Genomic DNA, 14,438 nt, shown 5'->3' on the forward strand with positions numbered 1-14,438 from the left:
TAAAGAGGACGTGCTGTGTTTAATTCACAGACTTCAACAAGTATTATACATACAGCAGCATGATTTATAGAGTGGCACATCCAGGTTCAACTTAAGTTTATTAGATTACAAATATACTGTATGTACCATATGTGATAGTTGCTGGCCATCTCTACACGTTGGACACATAAAATAGAAAATTGCATCATTAATTTAACAGTTTTGACAGCAATGCACTGCTGGCCTTCAATGTGTTCATAGAATAGGCAGAATGATTAAAGCTGTAATTTACATACACTTTATCTTAGCAGCAGTATGTGGACGACCCTCAGGTCCAGAAAATGTTTTAACACATCAATGTGTAACAGCGCTGTATTATCAAAAGTGGAAACATTTACTTTATTAATACGTAACTGTTTGTCTGACACATTTACACTGTGCTGCACTAACCTGCAGTTTTTCAGATTTGATCCTGTGCCCATTGGCATGTAATTCTCAACCTGAATAGTGTGATTGAAACTGGCAACTGGTCATAGCGAAAACTATCTGCATCAACCGACTGAATGTTGAAAGTAAAGCACAGTGGCACAGTGATGAAAGCAGTCTGAGGCTACATTTAACATAGGAGATAATGGAGGGACCATTAGAAGGATAATGTACAGCTGACAGATAAACAGGAGGTGGAAATGGCAAAGATAGAGAGGAGGCAGTACTGGATGACATATGGGCTGATTCATTTTGGACCAGTGAGTGAGCGAGCACAAACATGACCTAAATTAGGAAACAGAGGGAGAAAGAGAGGGAATAATGATGACTCGTGATAACTAACAAAGTGTGTAACATGTAAACAAATTTACAAGAGAAATATACAAATGTTTGACATTGTCCACAGTGAATATTGCTATTGTTCTACTGTAAAAGGGACTTTTAAAAACAAACTAGTGGTTCACAATGCTTGACATCAAATATTACTCAAGATTTAATTTACATTTTTGTACCAAATAAATAGGAAAACTAGTTTTACCAATGTTTAAACTGATGTTTAATTAGCTTCTTCAACACAGAAACATACAGGTGTCAGGTGCACATCTTTCACATTTACATTCATTCATTCATTCATTCATTCATTCAACCTTTATTTCTTACCGGAATACACTGAGGTAATATTTTTGTAGGCAGAGAAATAACAAACTTGGATAACAATAACAGCAAAATTATTAAATGGCAAAGTTAGTAAAGTAACAAAAAATATTTTTGGAGCATTTGCAATTTAAAAACTAATCAACTTAAACAAGAGCAGCTGGAAATAAATTGAGATAAAAATAAAAATAAGCCAGGCTTTGGATTGTTCTGCAGGCTATAAAACCAGTAAATGCCTTATGAATAAATAAAACCCAGTGTCTGTCACAGAGTGAGGGCTATCTAACCTTCCAATCCAGCTCCGTGATGAGTGTGTTAATTAAACCAGTGATAAATCTTAATGCAGAGCAATAAACAGTGTCCAAGGGCTTCAAAGTCACTGCTTATGCATTCATATATAAAATGTCACCATTACCCAGTACTGATGGAAAAGTTGCCTCAATAAGCATTTTTATGCAGAGGGAAATATAATTTATCCCTGTAAAAGAAGCCCTTTTATAAGACACAGAAAGTGACCAGCACAGGCCCTAAGCTTGAGCCTTGATGCCTGCTCTAAACACAGGGCACTGCAAAGAAACACTTAATTTGTTTCTATGCAAGGGATTCTAGGATCTTTGTGAAGCATGATGGTTTTAACACAGGTCTGTATTGAGGTTGGATGTTGAATGTCTTTATGCAAAGGGGCTACATAAGGAACCTTCAATTATACGGATGCTAAGTTAACCAACCTGTCATATTTTCTATGCTGTATGTAACTACTCTATAGACACAAAAGGAATGTAAAAATGCTCTGTGTTGACCTTTACATACACATATCATCTCTTGTAATGTGCAATGATAGGCCATAGAAATGTAGCAGCACAATTTCATGCAGTCTGAGCTAACAGGTCTAAATATAAAAGCTGAATAAATGAAAGGTCAGGTAGGTGCCCACACTATCCTTATTAAAACACAACTACAATTTATAGATGAAGTTATAACAATAGCAACCTCCTCTGCTGCCTCTGCATCTACTTTTTTTATGAAAAGGGAAAATGAATCATCTATGGACTTGCACTTTTGGAGAAAGCTTCCAATTTGCTACATTATACAGTTTCTCGCTGATACTTTGGAATTCCTTTTATAGGTATCAGAGTTATAGTCGCAGTGTCTTTGTAGAGGACTAGTGGTTACGCTGTTGTGTTGCTGAAACATTTGTCAAACATCAATGTCGTCATCAACATCCTCTTCAGTCTTCAGGCTCTAAAAAATAAAACCACAGAACTCGAATTTCTTATAAACACTCATTGAGTGGAACTCAAGAGAAATTACTTTCATTTTACAAAACGATGTAACCCCCGAGGTATAATGTAAAAAGCAATAAAATAATGAACGGGCCTTATCTTCTAAAGTTGTACTGCTGAAGTGTTACAGAGCTTCTACCTACAAGGCACTTAGCATTTAGTTATAGTAACATACACTAGTTTTTGTGCTACTATATGGAAATCGAATTTATGTTATATTGTGTGTAAATTCACAACAAAATTAACCAAAACTCGTTGGACAGATCCGTGATCCCGTGAACCTCTACATCTCCACTGATCATCTTTGGTCTCATACTTTCGAAATTGTGATGCAGCAGGTAACAACATTTGCAATGTCTAAGTGCAAAAACAACAATGAAGCATGAATTGCTGTACACATTGTGTGCTAATGCAGCTACCCTTTGAAGGCTGTTGGGTGGGCTGGTGCATGGAGAGGGTCCAACTGCAGCTAAATATGTATTTGGATAAGAGCTGAATAAATTAAACCGAACAAAGCAGCCAATTAAAACAATACATCCCTGAGACATTTTTGCATAGAAGCATGATTATCTGAAAATAGCAAGATGTTTTTTTTCCCCCCAAATTCCCTCTCCTCTACTGACATTGTAGCAGCGCAATATTTCTGATTAGGTAGAAATCCCTTTTAAACTCACTGCAGCATGAGCTCTGATTTACTAATTAAATTATCTTACTTTAGAGGCACCAGATCCATTTCTTTCTTCAATTTCGATCAAACTGTAATGAAATGTGCTTTCTTGGGACATGGACCTGTGCTTCAATCACAGTCTTTTTAACAGTCACAGAGCATCACAGCTCTTTTTAACTTGGAACCTAAGAGGAAAAAAAGCAAGATGTCAGGACTATATGTGTTTCTTTTTTTTCTTTATCAGTAATTGTCGTCTCAGCTTGCTCTTGAAAGCTATAAAAGAGGATAGAGGAAATACAGGAGCAAAGGAAAGATCAAAAGAGATCAAGGCTGATGAAAGAACACAGCTGAAGGCTTATGGCAACAGAAACAGCTGAAGAAAATGAAACAAGAAAGAAACAGAAACAAGAATCAGAGGAGCCAACCAGCTTTCGCACCTTGAGTAAGGGCTCTTGTGTCACTGTAGCGAGCAAGCGAGCAAAAGAAATCAAGAAGGGTAATAGTGGCGGGTAGGCAGTAGCCTCCGGCAGGCATTATGAAAAGGTCAAGTAAGTCTGATGGAGGTGTGACACGGACACTCGAAACATGAGCAGAGATGAGAGAGAAAGACAGATTAATAACAAGTGCATTGAAAGCAGGTGGGAATTGGTGAAGAGAGACAGAGTGGAAAGAGAGAAGATGAAAGTGCATGAGAAATACTGAGCAAATAAATAATATCAGGGACAGAATTTACTGTCAGCCTCACTGTCAGTCATTTGGTGCAGCTCTGGCATAATGTCCCCAGACAGCTTGTTTTCCCCAAAAAATGCAATTACAACAGACAGCTGAACATGAATAAATAAATGAATAATCAGCATTACACACATTCAGAATCGACTCTAAAATCATTAATGTGCTGATTTGTTGATGCAATTTTTGCTTGGAGGAGATAAAAAACTTTCAAATCCATACAAGTAAATGACCACCATGGATGATTGTTCTGGTTTCGACACAGCACAACTTCAAGAGAGGTGAAGTGATTTAATGCTAAATAACAGATAGATGACTTTTGCACATCTCAGGACCCAGAAGTCTTGAAAAAAAAAGACAATGATGAATCTAAGTGGATGTAAAGCACTTAAAATGAACAAAATGACAAGCACTGTGATTTTTGGTCTTTAAATTAAAGATGGAAACATCTGAAGCCAGTATGAAAACTGGAGGGAAAGTTGTAATTCTTCAAATAATGCATAAGCAGGAGAAATTATTACAAAATCGTCTCCCTTCTTTAAAATACTCCAGTGTCACTTTCTGTTGCAATACTTCTAAATGTGTGAGACTTGTGCATGCATTTGTAACCACTGTACAAATGTACATAATGTACGTAACATGGTGGAATCATGTTCACAGTCTAAACATAATGTAGCTTAAATAAAATCATGTCAAACAAATCAACAAAAAGTAGATCAAATCTCAGTAAAAAACTGTAGATAACATAGATAATATTCCTCCAATCATTCATCCTCGTCATGTATCGAGTGTTTACCCGCATTTGCTGGGGAGACTGTACTTCACAGATGAAGTGACGGAGGCTGGAGGGCGGAGTGGGACTGATAGGTGGAGAAGCATAAAAGACACCCTTGACAATGACCTTTTTATGCTTTCTTCTCGCATATACATGCCTATAATTTTGTGTCTGCAACCTTTGCTCTAATTCAGCACTACAGGCACTAATCATGTTTCAGGTTCAGAGGATTCCTTTGAATGTAATCTGTAATAGGTCACATACTGTAATTATGACTGCTGGGACGAGCGGCTAGATAGCGATTCCTAATAAATTCCATTAGTCTGGGAATTAATTGTACCAATTTCAATTAATGCAATCTGACATATTTTTAAACAACTCTGCCCCCAAATGGCACGTCGTGAATAAATGAAGCTAACAGTAAAATCCACAGAGTACAGCGGCATAAAACCCAAATCTTTCAGAGAAAATCGATGCTCTGAAAATATTTGTTCTTTAATATGAAAAACGTGAAAGTGTGAGGTTGAACGCTGCAAAGAGCGAGGCGTGGTGGGTGTTTGGAGGGCAGGCAAAGAGATGAGATAATGAGATGAGTAAATACACAGACAGGCTGGCAATCAGCACACCATTGTGTGAGAATCACAAACCCAACAATTTTCTGTGCTGACATTCCTGCTAGTTAGTTGATTTTGTAGTCTGTTACTGTCGAAATTAGCATGTTTGCCTGTGCACGTTGTAGACTTACATACAATCCCACTTGCACACATGAAAAGAGACTGTACGTGTAAAAATAACTGCACTCTCATGTTGTCCAACTTAATGGATGTGGTTCGACGCTTCAAGTGCTCTTGAGCCAATAGATATACAGAAGTCTAACTATAATCAGTTGCTATGGTTCACCTTCTTCTGCAGATGTACATTATACACATTGTGGGGTTGCCATGATGCTGTACATTAGCTAGCCTTTTTTCCCTTACTGGATTTTATACAATGCAAGTCTACTTAAAAAAAGAATCGTTCTGACATTAGTTGCATTGTCTATTATATGCAATAAAGTATACTGGTTCATTTGCTGGCCCTCCATTTCACTACACCTATACACATGCTTTTATTTACTTCATCTGATAAACCTCCACCCTGGACAACAGATGTATACAGGCTGTGCTTTTGTAGTTTTGATGTACCTGTTCAAAGTGTGGGACAGCTTACTCCGTCACTATTTTTACTGTTGACTGTTTAGACCAGGGGTGCCCAACCTTTTTTGACCCAAGATCTACTTTTCAAGTAGCCAACCTCCCGAGATCTACCAGTCCAGTGTCAACATCGCAAACCCACACACATCGTTTCCAGCCTGCAGTAAAGAACCGAACAACATTTTTTCTTGTTGTCACAAAACCTCTCGACATCACATCACAAACCCTCCCTCTCTCAAACACACACAGACACAAATTCCTCTCACACAGTTGCCAGTTTGCATAGTGCGCTGTAGCACAAACCCACTCTCTCTGCTCCTCTTTCTCACACACACATGCCAATCTGCATGGTGAGCAATAGCCATAACTGACCTTAATATGAACTAAACAGAAAAATAAACGAGATACAAAACAGGCAGATCTCTGAGTTTGAAAAAAGGAAATCCCTTTCTACCTTAGTGGGAGACCTGGCACTGGGAGGAGGAGGCTAGCTTCTCGTAGTCAGGAGTGTAGGAGCTGGTTGCAAGGCGTAGGCAGGCTGCAAGGTGGTCATCTGTCACTGCTGATCTGTGCTTGGACTTGATGATTTTAATGTGCGAGAAAGCAGACTCGCATAAATAAGTTGATCCAAAAAGAGCTGTCAGGTTCAAGGTACATCTTCTGAGATTGGGATATTTCTCCTCCACCAGTAGTTTCCAGAACACCACATGCTCTCCAGGTTGAGCAGATATTGATCTGGCTTTGATCTCAATGTCATTTTCCAATGTCAGAATCTCATCCTCAAGAGCGGAGCTTTCCAAGTCAAAAAGTGATCTGACTTTGGCAGCAAGGTCACCAACATCAATACTTGCACCAAATGGATAACACATATAGCTGGCTACAGGTTTGATGGATCCAAAGTCAGTAAAACGTCTCTCAAACTCTGAGGAGATGCTCTGAACATGCTCTTCATAACGTGCACTGTCAAGCTGTATCACACCTTTACCTTGACGTTGTAGTTCTGCTTGCATGTGAGGGAAGTTGTGCAGGTTACCAGGCTGCAGCCTGCTGGACATCAGCTGTAGCTGGCTTTTAAACGTGTTCACTGAACTCATTGTGTTGACTACATCTTTACCCTGCAGCTCTAAATTCAATTCATTGAGCTCACCAGTCAGACCAGTGAGGAAAGATAAATCTAAAAGCCACTGGTGGTCCTCTAGCTTTCTATGGTAATCCACATGTTTTGAAAACTTCAGGAAGTCCTTGATTTCAGGCAACAGCTCCGTAAATCTGGCCAAAAATGTACCTCTGCTTAACCACCTAACATCCGTGTGAAGCAGCAGGTCTGTGTACTCAGCATCATTCTCCTCCAAGTAAGCATGGAAAAGCCTTCTCTGCAGACTCCTGGCTTGAACTAAACACAGTCTTCATCGCAATATCCATCACTTCTTTCATATTTAAAATCTTTCCACACAACGCTTGCTGGTGAATTATACAATGACAATTCCGGATATCCGGGAAAGACTCACATTCTTTGCACAGTGCAATAAACCCACCAGTGCGGCCCATCATAGCAGGCGTCCCATCAGGTGTGATGGAGATCAGCTTGAAGAGGGCAGTTTTGTCTTGCTAACAAAGCTCATGAAAGCATTAAAAATATCCTCACCTCTGGTGTGTCCTTTTAATGGCAAAATGGTGAGTAGCTCTTCCTTGGCACTCATATCTTCAAAAACCATCCTGATGAAAACACACAACTGGGCCACATCCACCACATCAGTAGATGTCTAACTAGCCCTTGACTTGAATAAATGATCAGATGCTGGCAGCAGAGTTGATCAGGTTTTGGAGAGCCATTGTTTTTCTTCCTCTGCTGAATGTTGCATCCAATTTAAAGTTACATGTCTGCAGGCCACTGTTTAACTTTTTTTCCCCCATTTCCTTAAGCTTTTTGCAGTGTTTCCTGAGTAACCTCTGAGAGAATAATATCTGTAAGAAACAGGAAGAGTGTTCAATAGTCACTTCACATGGTAAAGTTTTGCATGTTTGATGTGAATGTTCATTCAGAGCAGTATATAGGTTGGTAGAAGAAATTTAATGCAATAAAGCATATTCCACAGAGTTACCAAAACCTACAAAATTAGAGAAGTATGAACTAGATTTCTGCAAAATAAAAAACAAAAATCAAAAAACAAAACCCAAAGTAACCCCCCCCCCCAAAAAAAACAAAAAAAATTCTAATGAAGCAACAGTTTTGAGGGCATAGAGGACGCAGAATTTGAATCGTGTTATTCATAGCAAGAACATATGTATCAGACCTACATGATTGCAGTTTGCCATAAAGAGTAACAACTGTTTCTATTCTCTTCCCTCATTTTCCAGAAATCTGCTGGATAAAGACACATTCTCGAAGTCAGATCCCTGTGAGTACATTGTAGAAGCTGTTTCTCAGTGTCAGTCTGTGTTCTTCTGTCATCTCTGCTCTGGTGCTCTGCTCTTTTAAAATACTGCTGCTACTGCTGCTGCCCGGCTCTAGTTTTCTCTTTTATCCTTCTTCTCTTCAGTGCTATCTGTTTTTGTGACTATGCTGTCCTGTGATTTGGGAAATCTTTGTTTTACTCAGAGTACCATAGCTGTTTGTTCACTGTACTGGAGCTAAAACCCTCCCATTGATTTTCCATTTGGAATCTACCTGCCTTTTTCTAATTCTCTTGCTATTCTTCTGTCTCTCCCTGGCTTTCATTTTCTCTTCCTTTCACAATATTTCATCCTTTTATGTACCTATCTGGTACTTTTTCACAGTGTGCGTGCTCTATACGCAAGGTGTCGAAACCAAACAGTGGAGAGAGGTGAGTGTACACACACATGCACACATACACACTCACACAAATAAAAAAAAAAAAAAAAAGAAGACGGGACTAGTGTCCAATTAAGATCTTGCTGTGCTCTCTGTGTGCATAAGGGTGGAGCGGTGGTGCTCTAGTTAAGACATTTCTATCCTTTGTTTTTCTTCTCACTGTGAGCACGCAGTAGTTGGTTTTAACAATTCATTAAAGCTGTTCAGCCATCAGTTGTCTGGAAATGCCAGAGAAATATTCCCTAATTGGAGACTTCAGCCAACAAAAAGAAAGGATCACAATATAATGATCAATATGTTGACATTTTGGGGACCAAACAGCACCCTGGGGAGGCATTAATCCTGCTTTTACTGTATCTGGTTTGGATTGTGTAGTCTGCACAGCATTACCATCAGCTCGCTACACTTGTCATCTAACCATTCTGTCTGTTTATCCAGGCGATAAAAGCTAATGTTGTGGACTGCAGGTAAATTTCGTTCTAATTAACCATTTGATGAGAGAAAAGAAATACATGAGATGAATTCTAAATCAGGGATCAAAAACAGAAAACATGAAGCCTTTATCTTTACATTTCTGTCTTTGCAGATAGTGACAAGTAGCGGAAACGATGTCAAAATTACAAAAAGTAACTAACTATTCATAAGGTTTGTTGACAAGCAAAAACAAAAAACAGACACTGTAATGATCTAATAGTAATATGGATAAAAGCTAGGGTCACAACAAATTATGGTAGGTATATGAGGGTTAAATAAAGTAAACTGGTTTTAACTTTAAAGCCAGATGTTACTGTAGAAGTTCCTGAATTATACTACACAGAGAATTAGCCTCAAAACAAGCACAGACAAATAGCAACGCTCTAACCTATACAGTTCACTTTAGTGCTTAGGAATACAACATGTAAAAGACAGAAATATTGGTTGTTATGAACCAGGAAATCTCTGACAAAACAAGACAATCAGCGTTCTCACAAACAGAAAATGGGTAGAGGCTCTAATAAATGCCCAATGAGTGATAATAACTGTTGTGATATTTATAACTATATAGTTTATATGCAAGTTACAATAATATTTTCACACCTTTCCAAAACTTGGTCTATTGTAAATATATAATAGACCATAACTTAATGCAATTCATATGTATTTATATATGTGTGATAATTTTTATTACAGTTTCAAGACCTTTATTTTCTGTCTTTGTGTTTACCAACTCACAGCAGATGGTTGTGTGGGCTTCATTCGAATGTAGCTGAAACACTGCAGACGTAGAAAGTAGCGTATGCATATGTGTCTATGATTAATATACAGGCGTACGCATATGTAAAGGTCCTTCTGTCATTAAATTCTCCATCACACCTCCTACAAAAGGCAATTTATTTTGCTGGTATGATTGTTTAGACAGGCTGCTAATCCAATCAAGTATGCAAAGCATGATTAATATAATGAGCATTTCACTTCAGTTTATTTTCAAGTCAAACTGCACTTCACTCTGTCCTGTTCTCCATGAAATATTTAAATCAGTCCCCTCCTCGTGGAGCTGAACCATCACATCCATAATCATATTATTAAGAAGTGTTGAGAACTGATGCGGCTCCAGGTGACGCTGTGTGAGCGACACTAAACACCTCGGACTGAAAGAGCAAAGTCAAACAGGTGAATCACCAGGAAGTTTTAAATAACATCCTCTGACAGGAGCCTCAAGCACAGCGGTCAGGCTGGGGTCACATTTGACAATGATTTCCATCTCCTCCAGTATTTCTTGCACAAGGCATGATGTCTTCCATGTTAATGCAGCTGTTATTTGATGAAGAGCGTGCCCATAGTTTTAAGATGCCAAAGTTATTGTGTGCTTAATAATATGCTCATTCACCTCTATTTTAAAGAATTCTGCTCTAGATTTAGTGGAAAAAATATTTTTAGGGTGATTTTATGCTAGGATTGATTGGACAGTTTTGTCTTCGTCCAGAGGCTGTTATTTTAAAAACCAAGTTATAACAGCAATGGCTCCCAGTCCAAAACAACAAAGAAAGTGAAACATCTAAGACCAAGTCTGAAATGCCACAGGAAACATAAGTTAGGCCTATGACTGCTACAAACAAGCTGTTAAACAAGCAGTATTGACCAACTCAACTGTCAGAAATAGACTTTGTCTCTAAACAATTTCTGTACGCGCAAGCTGGGTGACTGGAATATATCTTAGAAAAACACAGATTACTGTTGTAAAATCCACAACCTGACCTCACAGAGAGATTCTGGAGTCCAGCTCCAAAAACTGTCATATTACTTCACTTTATCCATTTGCTTGTCCTTAATAAAGGAAAGCAACAACAGAAGGACTGATGAAGCCGGGGGTGAAATCAAACATAATCCTGTAATAAGTTAATCATTGCAAATTACTTTTAGAATTAGCAGTACATACTTCAGTGCAACAGCAGTAAAGAAAACCCCTATCACATACACATAAAAAGGTGCAAAGCAGTTTTGTGACTATTGTGTGCCATTGATGTGTCTTGATGTGTGTGTTGGTGCATGTGTCTGTGTGTATATATATTAGAATCAGCTGCCTGTGTACAAGCATCCAGAATCCACACAATCACAGCTCTGGCTCAAAGCCCTAACAAACCCTGAGATTTATTTTCCCATTGAGGCAACACAACGCTTACTTGGTCTGTATAAGTAAGAAACGGCTTTTAGCTCGTTGTTTGGCTCTTTACTCTGTATCATTTCTGGGGAGTGGCTCAATAGTCTTTGTGTTTTCTCTGTCTTGGGAATTCTTTAAACGCACCCCAGTGATTTTTACTGAAGGCCAAAACAGAAAGAAAGAGCCCAGTTACACATTAAATTCACACTACTGTCATTTACATCTTTCTGTGAGAGCTCAACACTCATTATATCAGCACCATGTTACCACCTACTGCACATGCTGCAAGGAAAATAAAAACCCCACAGTGGCCAAAGAACTACAGCACATTCAGATGTCACAAATTCCCAGCGGTGGTTCGTATGTGCTCCGGGGTAGAAGATGATGAGGTCAGGTTTGGGACAGAAAAACCACAAAGATAACAGAGGATTATACTCAAGTCTTGTTATCGCTCTTCTTTGATAGAGCCTTATTTTACACCAGGCTCTCACTCACATTGTGACTGTGTTTTAGGAGCATGTTCACATTTCAGTATCAGACCCTGCAGCTTTCTACAGTAGCTGTTGGCTGAAGAGTTCAGTTTGCTGTATGTACGTGTGTTTGAGCTGCTCTGCATGTATGTGTGTAAATGTCGGGGGTGCAGGTTAGGGACTTCATGCCAGATTCTCATTAGCCAGTGCCAGCAGCCCAGCAGTATCTAATGAACTCTGCAGCTCGGTATTGTCTCTTCCACTCAGCGGGGAAATCACATTATGGAGCTCATCTTTGCCATCTCCCACCTCTTTACTAACATGTGCTCACAACCTCATCAACACCTCAGGTTCCCTTACAAAGTCGGAGTAATTCAATATCCGTGTTCCCTTCTGCTTCTAAGAGAGTTCACACAGAGAAACATACAAGTTTAAAAGAAGGCTTCAACATTGTGTAAAAATACAGAACTGCTTGGGTTTATATCAGCTATGTTGTCCTCACTGACCACAACGTGTTGTATGTGTTGTTTTCATTGTACTAACTGTAAAGTCGTGGTTTAATCATACATCGACCTACAGTGCCTGCCTTCCACATTATTGAACAACAAGCCTGACTCATAATTGCAAATGTCTTCTTTAATACTAATGAAACCTTAGAGTTTGGCAGCTTTCCAATAGGCAGATTGGGCTCTTAAAGTTATGTAAAATATGAAGCCTGAATGATTGAAGATGAAAATTATGATAAACTAGCAAGAAAAAAAATAAATGTACCAGTCAATGACTGCCTGGAATCATTAATTAACCTAAATGTCAGAAGTAGTTTGTTTAATCTTATGAACCCCAAAACCAGAAAACGCAAACAAAGTTGTTGAATTTTCAGCTTTACAATGGTTCTTCAACTATTTGTGATGTCCTGTTCCATCAGGAAACTTAACCAAATCTAAGCTAAAAATCATAATATTTAAACAGAATTATTTTGTTCTCCATGCATAAAAAGTAAAGTCTGCACTCCCCATTGAAACAGCAAAATCATTAGTAACTCAGCTGCAACCAACAGTTATGTGACAAAAATATAAGCATTATTAGGCTGAACTGCAGGCTTTATTTACACAGAGCTGACAGGAGACAAGCATGGGAACAAATTAGCAATGCAAGCTGCAAAATTATTTGTAGCATTAGATCCATCATTTTGCCCCCAGTAATGGTGACACATGCGGGCAGATTTCATTTTTTCCAATATTCGTAGAATAAATAATGAAAGAAATAAAGAAATGCAACTTTTTTTTCTTTCCTTTTTGAACCATTGCAAATACTTGTAGCCATAGTGGTGATGTTTCCATAGAGTTCTAGGACTTTTTAAATGCAGTGAAAACTGAGCATACATAACTAAACATATGACAGGAGCAAATGAGAAAAGATTGTGGTCTTAATGTTGTGCTCGCATTATTCATATTCAAATTAAAGTTGCGTGTATTCTGACGGCCTCTAACTCAGTGACACACAGATTTTACACATGAAGGCTGAGTAGTCACATTAAGCACCATTTTGCCTGTGAAAACATTTGCGTAGTATCTTTGGAGGAGTTACCAGCACATAAATATGACTAAAAGCCTGAGGGTTTGCCCATCACAAACAGCTTATGGGTGTTCTGAACAGCCACAATCAAAGTTGGCATGAAAAACCTGCTGCTATAGAGAGACACAATAATAGTACAAACATTTGTATTCATTTTTCTGAAGGCTTTTATATGCATTTGATGGTACACACAAAAGGTGAACAAAACAGAAAAAATTGTTTACTTCCTCATACTGCACACATGGCCTGTGACTGTATAAAGCAGGCATGCTTTTGCTTGTAGTTCACTATACAGTATGCTCACAAATGACATGCTAATTTCATCCATATGTTAACCAACGGCTCTCATCCGACTCTATTCTTATCCTGTGCTTGTGCCAACCACTTTTCTCAGCAAAGCAGCACTGCTCAACCAACCATTCAGTATAAGTTGTCCTATGAGATAATACATATATTTTCTCTATTCATTTTTAAGTCACATTTGATTAAATATAAATCCAGGCGGCTTTAGCTGGTTTATGTTTGTACTATTTCTAAAATGTGAAACTCCTTGTCACCTTTTTGTACAGTATATGGATGTATAAATATACTGTACAAATGTGCAAATATGCATGTGGCGTTGCAGGGTCGCTGCCAGCCTCTCTCTGGCATATTTCCCTGCATTTGGCACTATGGGAGTGAGAATCCTTCTAATTAGGAAGTCTTAATCACTGCCTTTCTCATCCTCTCTTCTTCCTACTCTTTTCCCACTCCCACTCCTCCACCTCCTTCTCTGTCCAAAGCCCCAGCCTACACTCCAGTAGTACCCCTTTTTCTTCCGCCTGCTTTTCATACCTCTTCAGCTGTGTTTTTTCTTGCCCTTTTAATCTGCAAGTCTGCCCATGTTGTTTCTTTGTCTAGAAATGTTCCTCATCTCTTTAGCTCTTTCTCTCTGTGGGGCTGATGAGGGAGTTATCCTGCTGTAATTAATGTGGGAGATGGGTGAGGATCAAGGAAGCAGGAAACACACCACTGGTTTCCCCTGCACAGCAACAGCATGCGAAAGTGTCTCCATAAATCAGGCCTCTGTAAATTTATGTATATGCATGCATAATGAGAGAAATGCTGCAAAACAGATGAAACAGATCAGAGGAAAAAGTTTAAGTGCAAGCAGGCA

General features: G+C 38.7%; 1 protein-coding gene across 4 annotated transcripts in view; it reads left to right on the forward strand.

Moving 5' to 3' along the window:
• The window catches only part of cpne5b (copine Vb), a 132,482-nt gene that overhangs the window by 23,932 nt on the left and 94,112 nt on the right, over nucleotides 1-14,438 (forward strand). For all 4 annotated transcript variants that reach the window (XM_035942516.2, XM_055010768.1, XM_035942517.2 and 1 more), the window contains exons 3-4: nucleotides 8,125-8,165; nucleotides 8,545-8,591. In XM_035942516.2, the coding sequence (XP_035798409.1) occupies nucleotides 8,125-8,165; nucleotides 8,545-8,591 (88 nt within the window). The remainder of the gene's footprint in view (nucleotides 1-8,124; nucleotides 8,166-8,544; nucleotides 8,592-14,438) is intronic.

Source organism: Amphiprion ocellaris, chromosome 5 (assembly GCF_022539595.1).
Source record: "Amphiprion ocellaris isolate individual 3 ecotype Okinawa chromosome 5, ASM2253959v1, whole genome shotgun sequence".
In the NCBI taxonomy this organism is placed as follows: domain Eukaryota; kingdom Metazoa; phylum Chordata; class Actinopteri; family Pomacentridae; genus Amphiprion; species Amphiprion ocellaris.